At 41.8% G+C, this 23,196-nt stretch overlaps 2 protein-coding genes across 2 annotated transcripts in view; one reads left to right on the forward strand and one right to left on the reverse strand.

Annotated features, from left to right (window-relative positions):
- Positions 1-11,805, reverse strand: part of FBXL13 (F-box and leucine rich repeat protein 13) — a 214,514-nt gene extending 202,709 nt beyond the window's left edge. Inside the window, exon 1 of the mRNA XM_025291068.3 lies at positions 11,671-11,805. Within this exon, the coding sequence (XP_025146853.2) occupies positions 11,671-11,745 (75 nt within the window). The 5' untranslated portion in view covers positions 11,746-11,805. The remainder of the gene's footprint in view (positions 1-11,670) is intronic.
- A 187-nt stretch (positions 11,806-11,992) lies between these two features.
- Positions 11,993-23,196, forward strand: part of ARMC10 (armadillo repeat containing 10) — a 59,640-nt gene continuing 48,436 nt past the window's right edge. The window contains exon 1 of the mRNA XM_006049855.4: positions 11,993-12,365. Within this exon, the coding sequence (XP_006049917.1) occupies positions 12,227-12,365 (139 nt within the window). The 5' untranslated portion in view covers positions 11,993-12,226. The remainder of the gene's footprint in view (positions 12,366-23,196) is intronic.

Below are 23,196 nucleotides of genomic sequence, written 5' to 3' on the forward strand. Positions count from 1 at the left end.
AGTACTCTTGCCTGGAAAATCCCATGGGCAGAGGAGCCTGGTGGGCTGCAGTCCATGGGGTCGCTAAGAGTTGGACACGACTGAGCGACTTCACTTTCACTTTTCACTTTCATGCACTGGAGAAGGACATGGCAACCCACTCCAGTGCTCTTCCCTGGAGAATCCCAGGGACGGGGGAGCCTGGTGGGCTGCCGTCTATGGGGTCGCACAGAGTCGGACACGACTGAAGCGACTTAGCAGCAGCAGCAGGCCTAAGTTCCTAAACCCTGTTCAAAGTCCCTTCTACCTCCCTACCCTCCAACCTTCAAAACAAGTCCAAAGTGACATCTCAGAAATGCTCACCATCCCCATCTGTGGTAGAGATGGTGTTGGCATGTGTTTCTATGGATGTTATTAAGTTAAAAATGTGAAAGTAAAGGGAGTTCTGTGTCTTGTGAACATTTAAGTAGAGGGTGCCAAATTTTTATTTTAGATACCCTATAACTAAAAACATATTGAAGATTATTGAAAGGGACCAACTGGCTTTAACCATTAAGGAGGGACCCCAGGGACAGGAAGATGCCCCTCAAGGTCAGAACTTGAGGAGTTTTAAGGCAGATTGGACAGGTGAGGAGACACAGTCTGTATAAGGTGAGAGCAAGACACTGGATCCCAGGCCCAGCAGGACTGTGCATGGCCCAGTGGGGAGGTGGTTACCGGCCAGGTAATCCCTAGTTGAGTAGGTGAATTGTTACTAGAGAACTAGTAAGTCATATGCTTTTTGGTTAAGTGTCCCATGGGTTTGTCTCTGAACTGCATCTATGAATTGGTGGGCTGGGCTCAGCAAGCACAACTGCCCCCAGGAGAAGCCACAGCCTTCTAGCTCCAAGGTCTAGCAAGATGAGTTAGTGTGACCAGTGCCTTCTCTTCTGCATAAGCCTGTAATTTCTTGCTCACATATTCAGTAATTCTGATTCTTAAAACTGTGGCAAGTATTTGCAGCAATTAGTCTAAAAAAAATTCTGATAGTAGAATCTATGTGATTTAGAAATAAATACGGTATTTTTAAAATACAGTATTTCTAAAATATGGTTGGAAACTTAATAATGAAAGACACACAAACTATAAAAACTGCATAAAAATTTTTTTAAAGTATTTATTTCTAAAAATGGAAAATTTTGCATAAAAACCACGATTTGTAACTTAAACATGCCCTCTGCTGGGCAGATGTAGTTTTGCAAATTCCTTTAATCTTTCTTACATGTTAAACCGAAATCTGAGCTAACTCTTTTTCACTCTCAGATATAGTCTCTGTATGTAGCTGTTTAATAGTTTTGTAGACACTATACCCTTAATATCTTGCCCGTCTTTGGTCCTTACAGGGCAGGCCTTGTTTGTAGACAGTGTGCTGACTTCTGCCCAGTTGTAGGAAACTGAGGAAGAAACAGATTTCTAAATACTTTTGATGACCTACTTTTGATAGTCTACCAACAGGGCTTCATTGTATGGACTCCTAGCTTGGTGATGGCTTTTTAAAATACAAATATCTTTTGAAAGGAATATCTCCAAGGAAGGAGATTTCAACAGTGGTAGGATGTGTATTTCAGAGTTCTCAGAGAGAAAGAAATGATGACTATAGTGAGAGTGAAGAATCAGAAGGCAGTATTCCATTTCCCTACAATTATATTCAGGTGCAGGCTCTCAGTGTTGACATGTACGCAGTTTTTTTTTAACCTTTGAATTTCTAAAGTATACTTTTGCCAAATCTTAAAATAATATATAGAAAGTAAATATTTTATTGTCCAAATCCCCAAATCTTTGATCATTTAGTTCATTTATTTCAAATCTAAAATTAAAGTTAAAAAATATTTGGCTCCAAGGTCTGAAAAGGGTCTCTATGTTTTTTTCTGTTGTATAAACAAATACATCTAGGTTGCATGGAAGCTGTGCTAGATGCTAATGGTCTATAAGGGAAAACACTAGCTTGCTGCAACCCGGAAATATGAACCATGAAGGAAGAGATTATTTCCTGTGATTGATCACAGTGGTTTCAAATTTATTTTTTAAATCGGAAAGAAAAAAAATCTTTTAAAAAATCTAAACTCATGAGAATCCCCAAATGTAATCCAGATGAAAGCAGAGTTGCTCTTGGATGTTTCTGGATGGGTATAAATGGAAAAAGCAAAGCTCTTTTTTAACCTCTAGAGCACACCCTACAGGAATTCTTAGAACAAGGATTCTGCTAAAAAACAACAACAACAACAACAAAAACCTTTGGAAATCTATCAGCGTGCGATCAGCCACACACAGGCCTGCCTGAAACCAGAGAGAGAGGGTCTTATGGAAGTGCCATTGTAAACTGGAACAGAGGCTAGCCCATCTAGGGAAGAGTGTGTCCAGGAGACCCCAGCTGGCCAGAGGAAAAGGATTCTCATCCCAAGGAGACCAGACAAAGGCCTGCGACCTGCCCAGCCTTCCTGACTTCCTGACTTCCTTGGATGAAAAGCCAGCACTTCCCATCAATTAGTGTTTTTATGCTTCCTATGCTTTCTCTGTATGTTTTTCTGATTCTCCACCAATAAAATTCATTTGATAATAGTACGGGAAGCAAAAAAAAGGAAGCACATTTTCCTACACATAAGCCTGCTTTCATTATTATGTTTTAATATAGGAACCCTTTCTGATTATAAAAATAGTATATATTAGATGTAATTTGGAAAATTAAAAAATACAGAAAATAAAAATCAACCACCATCCTGACAACCAGAAATAACCTCTAATAAAAATTTTAATTTTAGTCTTTCCTTAATACATATATTTTTTACAAAATTAAAATTAGGATCATAATATATATAATTTATTTCTCTTTTTTAAAAATTCATGGCTAGTTATTATATTGTGAACATTTTCCATGCCACCAAAAATTCTTCAAGACATCATATATTGAGATTGGTTGATAATCTATTGCACAAAAAGGTACCATAAATGTTAAAAAATTTCAAAATGAGTGGACATTTGTTTCTTTTTCCCATTATTAAAAATTATATGATATACATATTAATTTTCACAGCAAATGATAATGTACATATCTTCACTCTATTTCCCTAGAAATAGAATATAGAATCAAAATGTGTATTTTGAAGCTCTTCATACATTTCTCAAAATTGCTTTTCTAAGATTATCAGTTTATACTTTCGTTAGTAGCCAGTGGAAGTGTCCATTTCACCTTGCCAACTCTGAGAATCAGAACATTTTTAGTTTTGATTTGAGGAAAAGACTTCGTTTTATCTATATTTCATTTTTGTCCTTGAGGTAGTTTTCTTACATTTCCCAACTGCTATAGGCTGAATCATGTCACCGAAAAATTCATATATTGAAACTCTAATCCTCAATGTAATGGTATTTGGAGACTGGGCCTTTGGGAGATAATAAGGTTTAGATGAGGTCATGAGGATAGGATCCTCACAATGGGATTAGCACCCTCATATAAAGAGACACCAGAGAAATTTGCTCTTTCTCTGCCCAGTGAGGACATGGTGAGAAGGCAGCCATCTGCAAGCTAGGAGGGGAACCATCACCAGAACTCAGCCATGTTGGCACCATGATCATAGACTTTCAGTCTTCAGTACTGAGAAAACAAGTTTTTGTTATTTAAGCCACCCAGTGTATGCCATTTTATTTTAGCAGCCCAAGACAACTAAGAGACTAGCCAGCCATGATTTTCTATACATTTGATATGTCCTTCATTTAGATAGGGATGCAAGATACAATAGTAACCAAAGAGAGAATCTCAAAGGGATGGTAAAATTGAGAAAGATAGCAGGACCACTTTTTGAATCCCTACTCATACCCTCAGAAGTCTCACCTGGAGTCTTTCTCAGCTAAGGGTTTAAAGGCTTTTGTGGTTTAAGACAAGCCATGGCAACATTTAGTCCATGACTTATTCTCTGTTTTAGTCCATTTGGAATCTTAGAGCACTAGAGACTGGATGACTAATAAGCAACAGAAACATATTTCTCACAGTTCTAGAGACTGGGAAATCCAGGATCAAAGTGCAGGAAGATTCTGTGTCTGGTGAGCAGCACTTCATAGATGGCCATCTTCTGACAGTGTCCTCATGTGATGGAAGGATCGATGGAACTCTCTGGAGTCTTCATTATAAGGACTCATACTCCATCCATGAGGGCTCCACCCTCATGATCTAATTACCTCCCAAAGGCCACACCTCCTAATACCATCACATTGGAGATTGGGTTTTAACATATGAATTTTGGGGAGAAACATCCAGTCGACAGAATGTTCATATCACGTTGTTCATTTCCACAATAAACACTAATCATTATGATTCCTGAAAATTTGAAAATAGGTGTATATTTGCTTTGGTGCATGTGAGAACAACCGTCCCATCTGTGACACATTGCAGGTTACCAACCTGACTAGACAGCCACTTCACCCTCCCTGTGCAGACTCTTGCTAAAGTTCCAGAAACTAGGTGCCCGTGAAAACAACAACCTTCTCAGAGACACAATGATCATTTCTGGGTCAAAGGTAATTTTCTCTGGCTTATTAAATATGTTAATACGTTTTCAACTTTCACTGCCTAATGTGGCAGCTACTAATTTCATGTTGCTATTGAGTCAGACACAACTGGGCGACTGAACAATTGAGCACTTCAGATGTGGCTTGTCCAAACTGACACATGCTGCAAGTGTAAAGTACACACTCAGTTTTGAAGACAATATGATTTTATAGTGAGTCAATATGAGTCCATATTGAAATGATTATGTTCTGGATAGACTGGTTTGTAGAGAATCTAATGTCACCTATTTCTTTCTACTTCTTTAATGTGTCTGTAGGACACCAAAATGGATAAATGCACAGAGTACTAAGGAGAAACTTTGAGCTAGAGACAGCTTCAGAGTCATAGCTGCAAGTGGTCGAAGCTGTTGAAGTGTTTTCTACCAGCACAGGATAGATGCCTAGCAAATGTTTGCTGATGAAAAATGGTCTAATGTACCCTTCTTAGCTGACCACTCTTGCCATTCCATCCAAGAAAAAAAAAAGATCCTAATCTGTTGTTTAAAAAAAAAAAAAAAAAAAAAGGAACCTGACTAACCTGAATTGAACATAAAATCCAGCAGTCTTTAAGCTGGTGTGCAAATCTCTGCTGCTGCTGCTAAGTCGCTTCAGGCTACACGCTCTGCTGTCCGACTCTGCGACCCCATAGACGGCAGCCCACAAGGCTCTCCCGCCCCTGGGATTCTCCAGGCAAGAACACGGGAGTGGGTTGCCATTTCCTTCTCCAAAGCCCACAAAGGCTTTCCGAGGGGTATGTGAGGGTGAATAGTATAAAAGACTCCCCAATCTCCAGAGCCTCGCCTTCTACATATATTCTTTCCTGAACTAAATTTGCCTCAGGACACATTTTGTGGTTTTCTTTTCCCATTCTTCTCTTTCACAATAGCTTTCTCCTAGTCTAGTGAGGGCCTGTCTCTCATGCATCTGGAATCTTACTACAAAGAAAACCGAATCAGAGAGATTTAGAAACTTGCTCAGACTTACACAATTAGTAATTGGCAAAACCAAGAGTCAAACCTAGGCAATCTCATAATAAAATATTAATGAAATTCCCTTGCACTGCTTCAGCTATAAATGTCAACTAAACATGGAGTTTATCGGGTCCTACACTAGAAATTCTAAAGGTAGATCCTGCTGTTCATTCAGTCGCTCAGTCGTGCCCGACTCTTTGCGACCCCATGAACCGCAGCACACCAGGCCTCCCTGTCCATCACCAGCTTCCGGAGTCCACCCAAACCCATGTCCATTGAGTCAGTGATGCCATCCAACCATCTCATCCTCTTTTGTCCCCTTCTCTTCCTGCCCTCAATCTTTCCCAGTATCAGGGTCTTTTCAAATGAGTCAGCTCTCCGCATCAGGTGGCCAAAGTATTTAATCCAGTGACTTACTGATGTCATGAGAGACCTGATTTCTTTCCATTTTCCCACTCTACCTTCCTTCACCCTAAAACCATCTTCCCATGTGGATGCAAGAGAATTAGCAATGGCTCCCAGGGCTACCTGCTTCCCCACAAACATCCAGAGATGCTATATCTCTGTCCCAGCATTCCAACCAGCAACCTGATCTAAACTGGTTTAGATCACATCTTGCCCTCCCCCATGATCCTTGCTGCTGCTGCTAAGTCGCTTCAGTCGTGTCTGACTCTGTGCAACCCCATAGACAGAAGCCCACCAGGCTCCTCCGTCCATGGGATTTTCCAGGCAAGAACACTGGAGTGGGGTGCCATTGCCTTCTCCGATCCTTGCTACCACCCATTATAGTCATAAACGTTATGACCAGGGGAACTTGAATGTGCTAGTTGCCATAAGTCAATCAGGGTCCAACCCCAGAGATAAGGATAATCAGCTTCCCTGAAGCACCCAGGCTATGTGGGGAAGAGGTAGTTATGGAATAAGAATGTAAGAAATATTAGCAAGAGGGAAGTAGATGTTGTGTAGGCAACTTGTTAATGTCCAGTATACATCTGCACCTGAGGAACATAGAAAAGAAAGGAGAAGGAATATTTACAGAAGGGTTGAGACCCACTTGCTGGATGATAGTAAACTACATCTTTGTTCAGATAATGCTTTGAGATCCAACTTGATCCCAGATTCTTCTTGTATGAATAAGCTGGGTGTATCTGATTATATTTCCCAACATGGCCATTACAATATCTCCCATCCCATGAGCTCTTTTTGGATTGTGACTTTGATACACTTCCCATTAAGAAGTGGGGGTCTATATTCCCTCCTCTTGAATCAAGGTAAAAATAATGTTATGTTGACTTCCAAGCCTAGGCCATAAATGATGATATAACTTCTACTTAGTTCTCTATGGGGACACTTGCTCTTAGAACTGAGTCTCCATACTGTGAGGAAGTCCAAGCAGCCCATGGAGAGGCACATGGAGGAACCAAGCCTCCCGGTTCACAGACCTAACCTAACTTCCAGCCAACCTCTGGCACCAAGTTGCCAGGTATGTGAATGAACCATCTTAAAAGTGGATCTTTAACACTCTGCTGATCCACCCTAGATGGTATCGCATGGAGCAGGGACAAGCTTTCCCTAAAAATCCTTGCAAGAATTTCAGATTTTTAAGCAAACTAAATGCTTCATGTTCTTTTATGCCATGAAGTTTCGTGGTTGTGTTACATAGCAATGAATAACTGATACAGAAAACAAACAATAAATGACTGTATAGCCAGATCAAGCTTGTCATTCTATCCATCCCTAGCTACATAAAGATAGAAAACACGCAGCCATGACTATCTTTTAACATTTTATTATGGAAAATTTCAAACATATATAAACAATGAACCCCTATGTGCCCATCACCCAGTTTCAACATTTGTCACCATTCTGTGGTTTGTGTGATTCTTTGGGTTAAATCAACATAACATTATTTTCATCTAGATTATATGTTTCCCCATTTTCCACCTGTTCTCTATTATAGTGTTTTAGGTAAAATCGACATGAATTCAAATGCACAAATCCTAGTTGTATAATTCTGACAATGGATACACTTAAATCTCAGTCATTTTCCAACTCCCCAGAAAGTTCCCTTGTGTAGCCTTCCAGTTAAGCCTTCTGTATCAGTCAGGATCCAATGAGGAGACAGAAATCACACCAGTAATTTGAATAAAGAACATTTATCTTATTTTAATAACTAAATTTAATAAATAATTTAATTCAAGGTTGTTCATGATTTTAAATTAATAATAATTAACATGTTGAAGAAAACAGGAAATGATAGACAAAAAGGATGAAAAGAGGCAGGATTTTAATTGGAATGTATAAAAAAAATCAAATAGACATTCTAGAACTGAAAAACACACTATCTGAAATTAAGAACTCATTTGATGTACTTAACAGTAGATTAGACTCAGCATAAAACAGAATCTGTAAACTTGAAGATAATCAATGAAAACTATCCACACTTAAGCACAGAGGGAAAAGAGAATGGGGAAAAAACAGAAAAGAACAAAAGAGGCATAGGACCAAGTTAAAAAAAAAGAAAAAGCTAACATATTTATGACGGGAGTCCCAGAAGGAGAAAAGAGAATTAGATAGAAGCAAATTTGAGAATGATCAAGAATTCTCTAAAACAGATGAAAAGTATAAATCAACTGATTAAGTAAGGCCAGTGAATCAAGCAGGATTAAAAGAAAAAAGATCAGCCTCTATTCAAAAGTTGGCAGGGAAATGATATCCTAAGGAGACAGCCAGGTTTTATTCAGAACAGGTAGGTGGAGTGCAGTTCAGTTCTGTTCAGTCGCTTAGTCATGTCCGACTCTTTGCAACCCCATGAATCACAGCATGCCAGGCCTCCCTGTCCATCACCAACTTCCAGAGTTCACTCAGACTCACGTCCATCGAGTCAGTGATGCCATCCAGCCATCTCATCCTCTGTCGTCCCCTTCTCCTCCTGCCCCCAATCCCTCCCAGCATCCGAGTCTTTTCCAATGAGTTAACTCTTCACATGAGGCGGCCAAAGTATTGAGAGTTTCAGCTTCAGCATCAGCCCTTCCAATGAACACCCAGGACTGATCTCCTCTAGGATGGACTGGTTGGACCTCCTTGCAGCCCAAGGGAATCTCAAGAGTCTTCTCCAACACTACAGTTCAAAAGCATCAATTCTTTGGTGCTCAGCTTTCTTCACAGTCCAACTCTCACATCCATACATGACCACAAAAAAAACCATAGCCTTGACTAGACAGACCTTTGTTGGCAAAGTAATATCTCTGCTTTTCAATATGCTATCTAGGTTGGTCATAACTTTCCTTCCAAGGAGTAAGCGTCTTTTAATTTCATGGCTGCAATCACCATCTGCAGGTGGAGTTCAGAAGAGGTTAAATATACATGGAAATTTGTGATGAAAAATGATGTATTCCAAAACTTGCAGAAGATGGGTTTTAGAAGAGTGCTAGGCATGGAAAACTGGATCAGTTGAATAGATACAAAGAAAGCAGGTAACCAGGTTAAGGTGGGTATGTGTCGCTCTCTTGCACTTGCTAGTAATATGGTAGCAGAGGTAAAGGGCTCCTCAGAATAATTTTGTCTTAGGCAGTAGGGAGCACTTCTAAGGGCTTCCTTTCTCTGGGGGCAAAGCAAGGTGGTAGACTGATATGGAAGAGGTGCTCTCATCCAGAGGAGGAACCAGGGGTGCCTCCAGCAGCTGGGCAGTTTTATGGCAAGTGGAGAGGAAGGCGAAGAGAGGTTACAACTTCCCTGATCCTCAACTCAAGTCCACTTGTGCTACCTGTTCCATGGCCAACTTGGACATAGCTATGACTCAGAATGGCTTCATAGTGAACCATAAATACAGTCAGCTCTCTGTATCTGCAGGTTCTTCATTCATGGGATCAATCAAATGTGGGTCCAAAATGACTGGGGGAAAATTCCATTGTTTCAAAAAGCAAAACTTTAATTTTCTATGTGCAGGCAATTATTTACATGGCATTTATATTGGATTAGGTACTATAAGTGATCTAGAGATGATTTATTTAGAGGTGATTTATACAGTAAGATGGATGTAGGTTGTATATAAATACTGTGCACAGATTTTAGTGTCCATGGGGGTCCTAGAACCAAAGCTGAGGCTACTGAGGGATGACTGTATTACGTCCTTTGAAGAGGCTCCGTCTTCCTCCCCACCTCTGGGTGTGAGGATAGTTTCACCCCTCCAGGCCTACTTGCATTGCTGATAGTACAAAAATGGTTTCAAAAAGGAAAAATCGATGATCCTCAGATTTTTCAGGTTCTCCCCATGGAAACTAAAATTCATTTTCTTTATAAAAGTTTGAAATTGTACACTATGAAGTCATGTGTTAATATATCTAACCAAGAAAAAGTTTTAATAGAAAAAAAAGATGCTTCTGAGAGATAATTGTGCACATTCCACTTTCTGGCCCCCACCTCCTACTTTTCCAGCTCCCTCACTCAAATACTCCCTCTACCCTTTTTCATTCACCTCTTACAAACTTCCACTTTCTACCCACATATCAGTATTATGTCTTGTTCTCATATCCAACCCAGTCCTTAGAGTCCTAGGCCCATCACTTTAGGCACTCTCAAAAGCTTAGCTCCCTCCCCACTGCCCTTCCATTATATATGTGTGGCAAATTCCTATCCTGGATGAAATCAACTCTTACTTTTATACTTAGGTCTGATTTACTGAGTGCTGCTTGAGAAAATCATGCAACTGGGAAGATAAGTAGCAAGCTTTCTACACATTTTCAAATATAATTGTATAGAGGTAAAACATGAATGAAACTCATGAAAAAAAAAATTAAAACCATACAGATGTATATATGGAGTAAAAGATTAGGGTTCTCCCCTAAAGCTATCCCCCAAAACATTTGCTGTTAATAGTTTGCCATATATTCTATGCATGTATTATTGTCTTATTTATATATATATACACACACATATAAAAACACACTTATATACATATACACATATGCATACAAATATGAAGTCAGGTAGCTAGATTTTAGTAGACACTTTGTTAGGCAATTTGCATTTTTGTCTTAAGGTATCCCATTCCCTTATTTATACTTATTTACTATGTTCACTATGTGACAATGTTACAATGAATATACGCGGACATCCTTCTGGTTACATGTGCAAGTATGTCTCTAAAGTGGATCCTCAGAAGTGGAAATGCTTGGTTAAAGGGTATTCATATTTAACATTTTAATAAATATTTGAAAATTACCATCCCAAAGGGAGTGGGCTGCACTGAATTGCCCTCCCACTTGCGTAGGAGAGTTACTCCCCCAGCTGGGCTCTCAACACTGCCTCACCCTCCTTCTCTTTCCTTCCCTGGACTTCTAACTCTCCCTCCTTGTCTGAATAACTTAACTACTCAAAACCCCTTCTACAACTGCCATCCCCTCCCAAACATCCTCATTCTTGACAAACATTTCACCTCATATTTGTAGAGAAAATGGAAGTCACCAGAAGATAATTTTATTGGCTTCCTAACCCGGAGCCTACAAAGCCTATCCACCCCTTGTCCCCCTTCCTTCCTGTTACAAGGTGGGTGGGGAAAGACAGTCTTTCCTCCCATTTAAGTCTTGGTTGTGTGGATCTTCCTTTCACACAAAGGGCTGACTACCTTCTATCTAAAGATCTGTTTCCACTCCTCAGCTAACCTCAATCTATTTTCTGCCTTCATCACTCCATTGAAAACCCACACTTACCTTGGGCCAAATCCACTACAACTTTTCAAGTCTTTATCTGTCTTAGGTGACACTATTGCCCACTTTCTTCATAAAGCCACACTCTCCTGTTTTTCCTCCTCTATCTCCAAGGCATTTCATTCTCACTCCTCTAGTCCTTAGTTCCTCTTGTCCAAACCTGAAAAGTTGGCGTTTGGGGTTTCTGTCCTGAGGCCTTTCCCCCTTTCTCCCTGGGAGATGTCATTCATTCCCCCCCTTTCAGCCACCATCACCCCTCTGTCTTCAACTCTCTGATCTGTATGTTCAGCCCAGACCGCCGTCCTGTCCAAAACTGACTTCTTTTCGCTCCTCTTAACCTCCACTTCCTCTCTTCCCCAAACTCCAGTCCCTCCTCTGGGAATTCTCTGCCCATTCTTCCCTCTTCTAACTCCACCGCCGCGTGGCTCCAGTACCTCGCAGACCTGAGGAATGTAGTTCTCCCTGAAGTATTTCCTCAGCCTGGTGCTGGCCCGGCGCAGCGAGGCCATGACCTGAGGCCCTACTGAAACCCAGCGCAGCTAGAGCCACTCCTAAGCGAGAGGCTAGCGCGTCCCGGCGTTGCCACGGCAACCACGCGGCGTGGAAGGAGGGGCTAGGCATTGCGTTGCTTCGCGCCCTCAGTGGCCTGCCCGGAAGAGAGGCGGGCCTCGGGCCGGGGCCGGGGCCGGGGCCCGCCTCCGGGCGTCCGGGGAGGCCCCCGGCGTGTGCTCTTGGGGCGTGCAGTGGTTGCAGCGCTTCACCCAGTCTAGCTCGCCTCCAGCCGTGCCCCGCCCATTCTCCAGGAAGCCGCCAGGAAGCGTACGGGCTGAGTGGACTCTTTCACTTTTCAGCAGGGCGGTTTCTGAGAGGCGGAGTTCAGTCCCCCATTTCCGTTTTCCCGCGGCGTAATCCCGGGCGGCGGCGCCTGGACCCGCTGGCTTCGGACACTCCCGCGCCGGGCCCAGCGCTGTGCGTGGCCCCAGAGGTAGCATGGGCGGCGCCCGGGACGTGGGCTGGGTGGCGGCGGGCCTGGTCCTCGCGGCCGGCGCCTGCTACTGCTTCTACAAGCTGACGCGGGGCCGGAGACGAGGCGGCCGCCAGCTTCGACTGCGTCCCTCGCGGTCCGCAGGTAAGGCCACGGGGTCCCTGGCAGGTGGCGGGGACTGGGACTGGGCCTTTCCCTGGATGAGGGGTTGAAAAAGCTCGCCGTCATTGTGTATGATCCTTTAATGCGTTTGCTTGGAAGCTCTTGGCTTCCTTGCTGCTGCTGTTGCTAAGTCGCTTCAGTCGTCTCCGACTGTGCGACCCCACAGACGGCAGCCCATCAGGCTCCGCTGTCCCTGGGATTCTCCAGGCAAGAATACTGGCGTGGGTTGCCATTTCCTTCTCCAATGCATGCATGCACATTAAGTCGCTTCAGTCGTGCCCGACTCTGTGCGACCCCATGGACAGCAGCCCACCAGGCTCCTCTGTCCACGGAATTCTCCAGGCAAGAGTACTGGAGTGGGTTGCCATTTCCTTCTCTATGGCTTCCCTGTGCTGGGAGTAAATAAGAAGCCCAGCCAGGGCGGGAGGCTGGTGAGAAGAGAGAGGTCGGGAAGCCCAGGTGCAAAGGGCGGATCTTCCTCTTAATTGGATGAGTGTAGGGTTCGATTCCCTACCTTCATTTCTTTTTTTCAAAATACCAGGATGAAAAATTGCTGTATCTTTCTTGCCCAAGTCTGGTGGCACAGCGGAGGATTAAGTTTCCCAGAAGTGTATTGATTGCCTTTCGCGTTAAATCTTGCTCCTGACCTTTTTGTTACCAGAGGGTTTCTCCTGAGTGTGCGTCGGGTGTTGCCCGGCCTGCAGCGATAGATGAAATTCTGCATGCGGTTAGCCTGGAAGAAGGGACACCTGAGGGGCAGCTCTGAGAGGAGGTACTTTGAAGTCACCGTGGTCTATGTATAAGCAAAGTTTGCGAGACAAGAGATACAGATATAGCTGTGTATATCAAATTAGAACGCTTGTCTGCATTCCGGACAACCCTCCTGGCGGACAAGAGCATGATCAAGTTTGGGTCCAAAAGTTGATTGGTCCAGATTCTAACAATTTGCTGATGATCTGAGGGGATATTTCAGGTCATGGGAATTGTTACAAAAATTATTAAAAAATAAAATCTGCCAACCAAGAAATTCCTCTCTACAAATGTGGGAAAGAACTAAATAGCTTTATTATCAAATAAGCATTTAACCAGATTGCTACACGCATCACGAGCAGTCTGCTAGTGGGATTGCAAAGACTGAATTCTCCCCCCTTTAAGTATCTACGCAGGTGCAGCCTATTCATATTATGTGCATACCCTCATGATTAACAGTAATTTGTCCTTAAGAGGACTTACCTGAACCATTTGCTACACATGGTTCATTCTAAATTCACTGGTGGTTGAGATGGTGTTTGTGTTAGCTAATTACTTTTATATAGAGGAAAAAATAAGACTTCTCAGTGTCTTTCTAACCATGTAGTCACAACATAGAACTAAGTACCAAGCTCAGACTCAAACAGAAAAGGAGATGGGGACTTCCTTGATTTTTACACTTCAAACAGATAACATCAAAGCCACTGAGAAAGACTTTTTTAGGTTGTAAACCAGCAAGAGGGTTGGCTTTTTAAAAGATGTACATTCATATCAAAGGGACAAAGAATTTACAGTTAGAAGTTTGCTCAAGGAAATCTTTGCAAAAAAGAGAGAGTAAGAAAAAGGTTCCTTTCCCTTCTGGCACAGGGGAAAAGAATCAGTTTTTAAAAAGATTTGTACTTACTCTTGCTGCCAAAGCTTAATTTGTTGTCTTTGTGTCAGAGATATTTCTGTATAAGTATTTAGTCAGCTGACCTGAACCCAGATACCTACTCACTTATACTTACTGAGAAAGATGAAACTGACAAAGTCTTACTACTTCCCTAAATCACCATTACCACGGTCAGACAGCTTACAAAATAAGTTGTTCACAGTCCCTTCCTGAAGCTATACTTTTTTTTTCTTTGAAGAAGATTTAAGAAATACCCATTTTGTCGGCATCATCCTTATGTTTTGGATGGTGATCTTTTTTTTTAATTGAAATAAACATTGTATTAGTGTTAGATAAATACCAAAATGACTTGAAATTTGTATGAATTGCAAAATGATCTCCATAAGTTTAGTTGACATCCATCACCACAAATTTTCTTCTAATGAGAGCTTTTAAGATTTATTCTCTTAGCAACTTTCAAGTATACAACACAGTTTTATTAACTGTAGTCACCAAGCTGTTTATTACTGTAAGTACGTATTGCCCTTATGACTGGAAGTCTGTACCCTTTGACCAAAATCTTCCCATTTCCTTCAGCCCTCAGCCCCTGGCAACCACCGTGACATTCTCTGTTTCTATGAGTTAAGAAGATTTTTTTTTATATTCCACATCAAAGTGAGATCATTCTGTTCTTGTCTTTCATTTGTTTGACTTATTTCACTGGACATCATGCCCTCAGGGTCCATCCATGTTGTCACAATGGCAGGCTTTCCATCTTTTTTTGGCTGAATCACATGCCATTGTATGTATGTGCGAGTGTGTGTGTGTGTGTGTGTGACTGTGTTACCATGTTTTATGTATGTATTCATCCATCAGTTGACACATAGGTTGTCTCCCTGTCTTGACTGTTGTAAATAATGCTATAGTGAACATTGGGGTGCAGATACCTTTTCAAGGTAGAGGTTTTGTGGAATCATGAAGTGGAATTGCTAGATCATGTGATAGTTCTAGTTTTAATTTTTTGAGGAACCTCCATATTTTCCATAGTGGTTGTGCTTTCCCACCAGCAGTGCACAAGCATTCTCTTGCCTTTCCATCCTCATCAGCATGTGTTTTGTCCTTTGAGGAAAGCCGTTCTGACAGGTATGAGGCGATAGGTAACTGTGGTTTTGGTTTGCATTTCCCTGAAGATTAGTGATGTTGAACCCCTTTAATGTACTTCTTGGTCATTTGAATTCTTTCAAAAAAGATCCATTCAGAGCCTCTGCCCATTTTGTAATCAGATTGCTTCCTTTTGTTTTTTCTTACTGAGTTGCATGAGGATTTTAAGTATATTTTAGGTATTAACCAAATATCAGATACATGATTTGCATATATTTTCTCTGATTTCATAGATTGCCTTTTCATTTTGTTAATGGCTTCCTTTGCTGTACAGAAGATTTTTTAATGTAATTCTACTTGTTTATTTTCCTTTTGTTCCTTCTGTTGTTGTTGTTTAGTTGCTAAGTCATGTCTGACTCTCTTGTGACCCCATGGACTATAGGCCACCAGGCTCCTCTGTCCATGAGATTTCCCAGACAAGAATGGAGTAGGTTGTTACTTCCTTCAGGGGATCTTCCCAACCCAGCGATCAAAACTGCTTTTCCTGCATCAACAGGCAGATTCTTTACCAATGAGCCACCAGGGAAGCCCTTTGTTGCTTCTATTTTTGGTCAAATCCAAAAAATCGTGTTAAGACCAATGTTAAAAAGCTTACCGTCTATGTGTTTTTTAGGAGTTTTAAGTTTTCATGTCTTATATTCAAGGCTTTGATCCATTATGAGTTAATTTTGTGTATTGTGTAAGATAATGGTCCAGTTTGATTATTTTGCACATAACTGTCTAGTTTGCCAAGCACCATTTATTGAAGAGACTGTTCTTGCTCCAGGTATCATAAATTAATTGATCATATACATGAGGGTTTATTTCTGGGCTCTCTGTTCTAGTCTATTGATCTTTGTGTGTCTCTTTCCCCCGCCCCAGTACCATACTGTTTTGAGTACTACAACTTTGTAGTATATTTTGAATTCAGGAAGCATGATGTTCCCAGTTTTTATCTTAACATTACTTTGACTATTTGCAATCTTTTTTTAGTTCCATAAAGATTTGGAATTGTTCTGTTTCTGGAAAATTGGCATTGGAATTTTGATAGCTATTGCTTCCTTGGTGGCTCAGATGGTAAAGTATCCTTCTGCAATGCAGGAGACCTGGATTAGATTCCTGGGTCAGGAAGATCCCCTGGAGAAGGAAATGGCAACCCACTCCAGTATTCTTGCTTGGAGAATTCTATGGACAGAGGAGCCTGGTGGGCTACAGTCCATGGGGTTGCAAAGAGTGGGACGTGACTGAGCAACTAACACACTTTGGGTAGTATGGACGTTTTAGCAATACTAAATCTTCCTACCCCTGAGCGTAAGTATCTTTGCATTTATTTGTATCGTCTTCCATTTTTTCCATCAGTGTCTTATAGTTTTCAGTGTGCAAGTATGTCACCTCCTTGATTACATTTATTCCTGGATATTTTATTTTTTTTTGATGCAATTACAAATGGGATTGTTTTCTTAATTTCTCTTTTTTATCATTTGTTTTTGTGCAACTGATTTATTTTTCAATTTTTATTCATTTGTTAGTTTATTTGTGGCTGTGCTTGGTCTTCCTTGCTCTGTGCAGGCTTTCTGTAGTTGTGTGAGCAGGGGCTGCTCTCTAGTTGTGTGAGCAGGGGCTACTCTCTAGTTGCGGTGAACAGGCTTCTCCTTGCGGCTGCTTCTCTTGTTGCAGAGCACAGGCTCTGGGAGTGTGTGGGCTTCAGTAGTTGCGGTGCACAGGCTTAGTTGCTCTGTGGCGTGTGGAACCCTCCAGGACCAAGGATCAAGCCCATGTCCCCTGCATTGGCAGGCAGACTCTCAACCACTGGACCACCAGAAAAGTCCACAACTGATTTTTTTTTTTTTTTAATATTGAACTTGTATCTTACAATTTTGCTGAATCCATTTATCGGTTCTAACAGTTTTTTTAGTGGAGTCTTCAGAGTTTTCTCCGCATGTCATCTGTAAATAGAGTTTTACTTCTTGCTTTCTGATTTGGATGCCTTTTATTTATTTTTCTTGTTGAGTTGCTCTGACTAGGACTTCCAGTACTATGCTGAATAGAAGTGATGAGAGTGGGCATACTTGTCTCATTTCTCAGAAAGCTTTCAGTTTTTCACTGCTGAGTATGATGTTAGCTGTGGGCTTTTCATATATGACCTTATGTTGAGGTACATTCCCTTTATGGGGCTTCCTTGGTGGCTCAGTGGCAAAGAATCTGCCTGCCAATGCAGGAGAAGTGGGTTTGATCCCTTAGTAGGGAAGATCCCCAGGAGAAGGAAATGACAACCCACTCTGGTATTCTTGCCTGCAAAATCCCATGGATAGAGGAGCTTTGCAGGCTCCGGTCCATGGGGTTGCAAAAGAGTCAGATATGACTTAGTGACTAAACTCCACCAACAACATTATCTCTGTACCCACTGTCAAGAGTTTGTATCGTAAGTGAATGTTAAATATTGTCAAATGCTTTTTCTCCATCTACTGAGATAATTATATGATTTTTATTCTTCATTTTATTATTGTGATATAACACAGTATTGATTTGCAGATATTGAACTACTCTTGCATATCAGGAATAAATCCCACTTGATCATTGTGTAGATCCTTTAATGTGTTTGCTGATATTTTGTTAAGAATTTGTGCATCTATATTCTGGGTATCAGTCAGTCAGTCAGTTCAATCGCTCAGTCGTGTCCGACTCTTTGCGACCCCATGAATTGCAGCATGCCAGGCCTCCCTGTCCATCACCAACTCCCGAGTTCATTCAAACTCAAGTCCATCGAGTTGGTGATGCCATCCAGCCATCTCATCCTCTGTCGTCCACTTCTCCTCCTGCCCCCAATCCCTCCCAGCATCAGAGTCTTTTCCAATGAGTCAACTCTTTGCATGAGGTGGCCAAAGTACTGGAGTTTCAGTTTTAGCATCATTCCTTCCAAAGAACACCCAGGACTGATTTTCTTTAGGATGGACTGGTTTGATTTCTTTGTGGTCCAAGGGACTCTCAAGAGTCTTCTCCAACACCACAGTTCAAAAGCATCAATTCTTTGGCGCTTAGCCTTCTTCACAGTCCAACTCTCACATCCATACATGACCACTGGAAAAACCATAGCCTTGACTAGACGGACTTTTGTTGACAAAGTAATGTCTCTGCTTTTGACTGGGTATATTGACCTGTAATTTTCTTTCCCTGTGGTGTCTTTGTCTGATTTTAGTATCAGGGTAATACTGGCCTTATAAAATTAAGTTTGAAAGTGTTCTCTTCTACTTTTTTGGAAGAGTTTGAGAAGGTATTCATTCTTTAAATTTTTGGTAGAACTCACCAGTGAATCCATCTGGTCCTGAACTTCTGTTTTTAAGGCAAGTTTTTGATTACTGATTCAGTTTCCTTACTGGTAATTGGTCTGTTCAGATTTCCCATTTCTTCATGATTCAGTTTTGGTGAGTTTTATGTTTCCAGAACTGTATTTATTTCTTCTAGGTTGTCCAGTTTGCTGGTGTGTAATAGTTCTTAGTAGTCTCTTAAGATCCTGTGCATTCTGTGGTATCAGTTGTAATGTCTCCTCTTTCTGTGGTATCAGTTGTAATGTCTCCTCTTTCTGTGGTATCAGTTGTAATGTCTCCTGTTTCTGATTTTGTTTGAGTCCTCTTTTTTTCCTTGGTAAGCCTAGCTAAAAGTTTGTTTATTTTATTTATCTTAAAAAAAAACCCAGCTCTTTATTTCATTGATCTTTTCTGTTGTCTTTCTTGTCTCTGTTTCATTCATTTCTGCTCAGAAATTTGTTATTTTCTTCCTTCGTCTAACATTGGGCTTTGTTGTTTGTTTTTCTGGTTCCTTGAGGAGTAGTAAAGTTAGGTTGTTTGACATCTTTCTTATTTCTTATGTAGGCATTTATTGCTATGAAATTCCCTCTGAGAAGTGGCTTTGGTACATCCCATATGTTTTGGTATGTTGTATTTCCATTTTATTGTTTTATTTATTTTAATTTATTTTTAATTGGAGGATAATCAGTTTACAATGTTGTATAGTCTTATGCCAGACAACTTTGTGAATCAGCCACGTTGTAGATGTTGTTCAGTCGCTCAGTAGTGTCTTGAGTCTTTGGACCCCATGGACTGTAGCACGCCAGGCTTCCCTGTCCTTCACTGTCTCCCAAAGGTTGCTGAAACTGACGTCCATTGAGTTGATGATGCCATCCAACCACTTTATCCTCTGTCACCCCCTTCTTGTCTGGCCCTCAAATCTTTCCCGGGGTCTCTTCCAGTGAGTCGGCTCCTCACATCAGGTGGCCGAAGTATTGGAGCTTCAGCTTCAGCCCTTCCAATGAATATTCAGGTCTGATTTCCTTTAGGATTGACTGGTTTGATCTCCTTGCTGTCCAAGGGACTCTCAAGAGTCTTCTCCAGTACCACAATTCCAAAGCATCAGTTCTTCAGCTGTCACCTTTCTTTGGGCTTCCCTGGTGGCTCAACTGGTAAAGAATCTGCCTGCAGTGGGGGAGACCTGGGTTTGATCCTTGGGTTGGGAAGATCCCCTGGAGAAGAGAAAGGGTACCCGCTCCAGTATTCTATCCTGGAGAATTCCCTGGACTGTGTAGTCCATGGGGTGGCAAAGAGTCAGACATGACTAAGCGACTTTCACTTTCAGCGTTCTTTATGGTCCAAATCTCAATCGTACATGACTACTGAAAAACAATAGCTTTGACTATACGGACCTTTGTTGGCAAAGTAATGTCTCTGCTTTTTAATGCACTGTCCAGATTTATCATAGCTTTTCTTTAAAGGAGCAAGCATCTTTTAATTTTGTGGCTGCAGTCACCATCTTCAGCAATTTTGGAGAGCCCAAGTAAATAAAATCTGTCACTATTTCCACTTTTTCCTCTCTATTTGCCATGAAGAGATGGGATTGGATACCATGTTCTTAGATTTTTGAAAGTTGAGTTTTAAGCCAGCCTTTTCACTCCGCTCTTTCACCTTCATCAAGAGGCTCTTTAGTTCCTCTTTACTTTCTGCCATTAGAGTGATATCATCTGCATATCTGATGTCGTTGATATTTCTCCTGGCAATTTTGATTGCAGCTTGTGATTCATCCAGTCCAGCATTTCTCATGCTGTATTCTGCATAGAAGTTAAATAAGCAGGGTGACAATATACAGCTCTGATGTACTCCTTTCCCAATTTTGAACCAGTCTGTTGTTCCATGTCTGGTTCTAACTGTTGCTTCTTGACCTGCATACAAGTTTCTCAGGAGGCCAGTAAGGTGCTCTGGTATTCCCATGTCTTTAAGAATTTCCCACAATTTGTGGTGATCCACACAGTCAAATGGAGAAATCGATGGCACCCCACTCCAGTACTCTTGCCTGGAAAGTCCCATGGGCGGAGGAGCCTGGTGGGCTGCAGTCCATGGGGTCGTGAAGAGTTGGACACAACTGAGCGACTTCCCTTTCACTTTTCACTCTCATGCATTGGAGAAGGAAATGGCAACCCACTCCAGTGTTCTTGCCTGGAGAATCCCAGGGTTGGGGGAGCCTGGTGGGCTGCCGCCTATGGGGTCACACAGAGTTGGACACGACTGAAGTGACTTGGCGGCAGCAGCAGCACGCAGTCAAAGGCTTTAGTGTAGTCAGTGAAGCAGAAGCAGGTGTTTTCCTGGCATTCTCTTGTTTTTTCTATGATCCACTGGAGTTGACAGTTTGGTCTCTGGTTCTTCTGCCTTTTCTAAATCCAGCTTGTACATCTGGGAGTTCTCAGTTCATGTACTGTTGAAGAATAGCTTAGGGAATTTTCAGTATTACCTTGGTGGCATGTGAAATGAGCGCAGTTGTCTGGTAGTTTGAACATTCTTTGGCATTGCCCTTCTTTGGGCTTGGAATGAAAACTGACCTTTTCCAGTCCTGTGGCCACTGCTGAGTATTTTAAATTTGCTGACATATTGAATGCAGCACTTTTATAGCATCATCTTTAGGATTTGAAATACCTCAGCTGGAATTCCATCACCTCCACTAGCTTTGTTCATAGTAATGCTTCCGAAGACCCACTTGACTTCACACTCCAGGACGTCTGGATATAGCTTTGTGACCACATCATTGTGATTATCTGGGTCATTAAGACCTGCTTTTGTACAGTTCTATGTATTCTTGCCACTTCTTCTTAGTCTCCTCCTCTTCTGTTAGGTCCTTGTTGTTTCTGTCCTTTATTGTGCCCATCTTTGCGTGAAATGTTCCCTTGGTATCTCCAGTTTCCTTGAGGAGACCTCTAGTCTTTCTCATTCTATTGTTTTCCTCTCTTTCTTTGCATTATTCTCTTAAGAAGGCTTTTGTATCTCTCCTTGCTATTCTCTGGAACTCTATTCAGTTGGATATATCTTTTCCTTTCTCCTCTGTCTCTCTCTTGTTTTCTCAGCTATTTGTAAGGTTTTCTCAGACAACCACTTTGCCTTCTTGCATTTCTTTTTCTTGGGAATGGTTTGGTCACCACCTCCTGTACGGTGTTACTAACCTCTGTCCATAGTTCTTCAGGCACTCTGTCTACCAGATCTAATCCCTTGCCTCTATTCATCACCTCCACTATATAATCATGAGGAATATGATGTAGGTCATACTTGAATGGTCTAATGGTTTTCTCTACTTTCTTCAATTTAAGCTTGAATTTTACAATAAGAAGCTGATTTTCTGAGCTTCTCCATATTCGGCTGCAAAGAATATAACCAATCTAATTTCGGTGTTGACCATCTGGTTATGTCTATGTGTAGAGTCCTCTCTTGTGTTGTTGGAAGAGGGTGTATGTTATGACCAGTGTGTTCTCTTGGCAGAGCTCTGTTAGCCTTTGCCCTGCTTCATTTTGTTCTCCCAAGGTCAAACTTGCCTGTTACCCCAGGCATCTTTTGACTTCCTACTTTTGCGTTCCAATCCCCTATGATGAAAGGACATCTTTTTTTGGTGTTCATTCTAGAAAGTCTTGTGGGTCTTCATAGAACCTTTTGACATCACCTTCTTCAGCATTAGTGATTGGGGCATAGATTTGGGTACTGTGCTGTTGAATGGTTTGCCTTTGAAACAAACAGGGATCATTCTGTCTTTTTTGAGATTGCACCCAAGTACTGCATTTTGAACTCTTGTTGACCATGAGGGAAGGGATTCTTGCCCACAGTAGTAGATATAATAGTCAACTGAATTAAATTTGCCCATCCCTGTGCATGTTAGTTCATTGATTCCTAACATGTTGATGTTTACTCTTGCCACCTTCTGCTTGACAACATCCAATTTATCTTGATTTATAGACCTAACATTCCAGGTTCCTATGCAATATTGTTCTTTACAGCTCAGACTTTACTTTCACCACCAGACACATCCACAACTGAGCATTGTTTGTGCTTTGGCCCAGCCTCTACATTCTTTCTGAAGCTATTTCTGCTTTCTTTCCCAGTAGCATATTGGACACCCACAGATGTGGGGGGCTCGATCTTCCACTGTTGTATCTTTTTGACTTTTCATACTGTTCATGGGATTCTTGAGGCAAGAATACTGAAGTGGTTTGCCATTCCCTTCTCCAGTGAACCACATTTTGTGAGAACTCTCCACTGTGACCCGTCTGTCTTGGGTGGCCCTGCATGGCATGGCTTCTAGCGTCATTGAGTTACACAAGCCTATGATCAGTGTAATCATTTTGGTTAGCTTTCTGTGATTGTAGTTTTCATTCTGAAGACTGTGTTCGATTATAGTTCTTGCTTCTTCTGTCTGCCCTCTGATGGCTAAGGATAAGAGGCTTGTGCAAGCTTCCTGAGGGATGGACCAGCCGTGGAGAGAACTGGCTCTTGCTCTCTTGTGTAGGGCCATGCCCAGTAAATCTTTATTTCAGTTTTCTGCTGATGGATATGGCTGTGCTTCCTCCCAGTTAGTTGTTTGTCCTGAGGCAACCTACTCCTGGAATCTACAGTCTCTACAGTAGGTCTAACTAGCAACCTTCCAAAAGGACTTACGCCAACACGCACCTCCGTGGACTGCTGCTGCCAGTGACCCTATCCCTGGCGGAGGCTACTTCCAACTGAGGCCACTTCTGAGCCACTTCTCTGC

The sequence above is a fragment of the Bubalus bubalis genome, chromosome 8 (assembly GCF_019923935.1).
Source record: "Bubalus bubalis isolate 160015118507 breed Murrah chromosome 8, NDDB_SH_1, whole genome shotgun sequence".
Taxonomy (NCBI): Eukaryota; Metazoa; Chordata; class Mammalia; order Artiodactyla; family Bovidae; genus Bubalus; species Bubalus bubalis.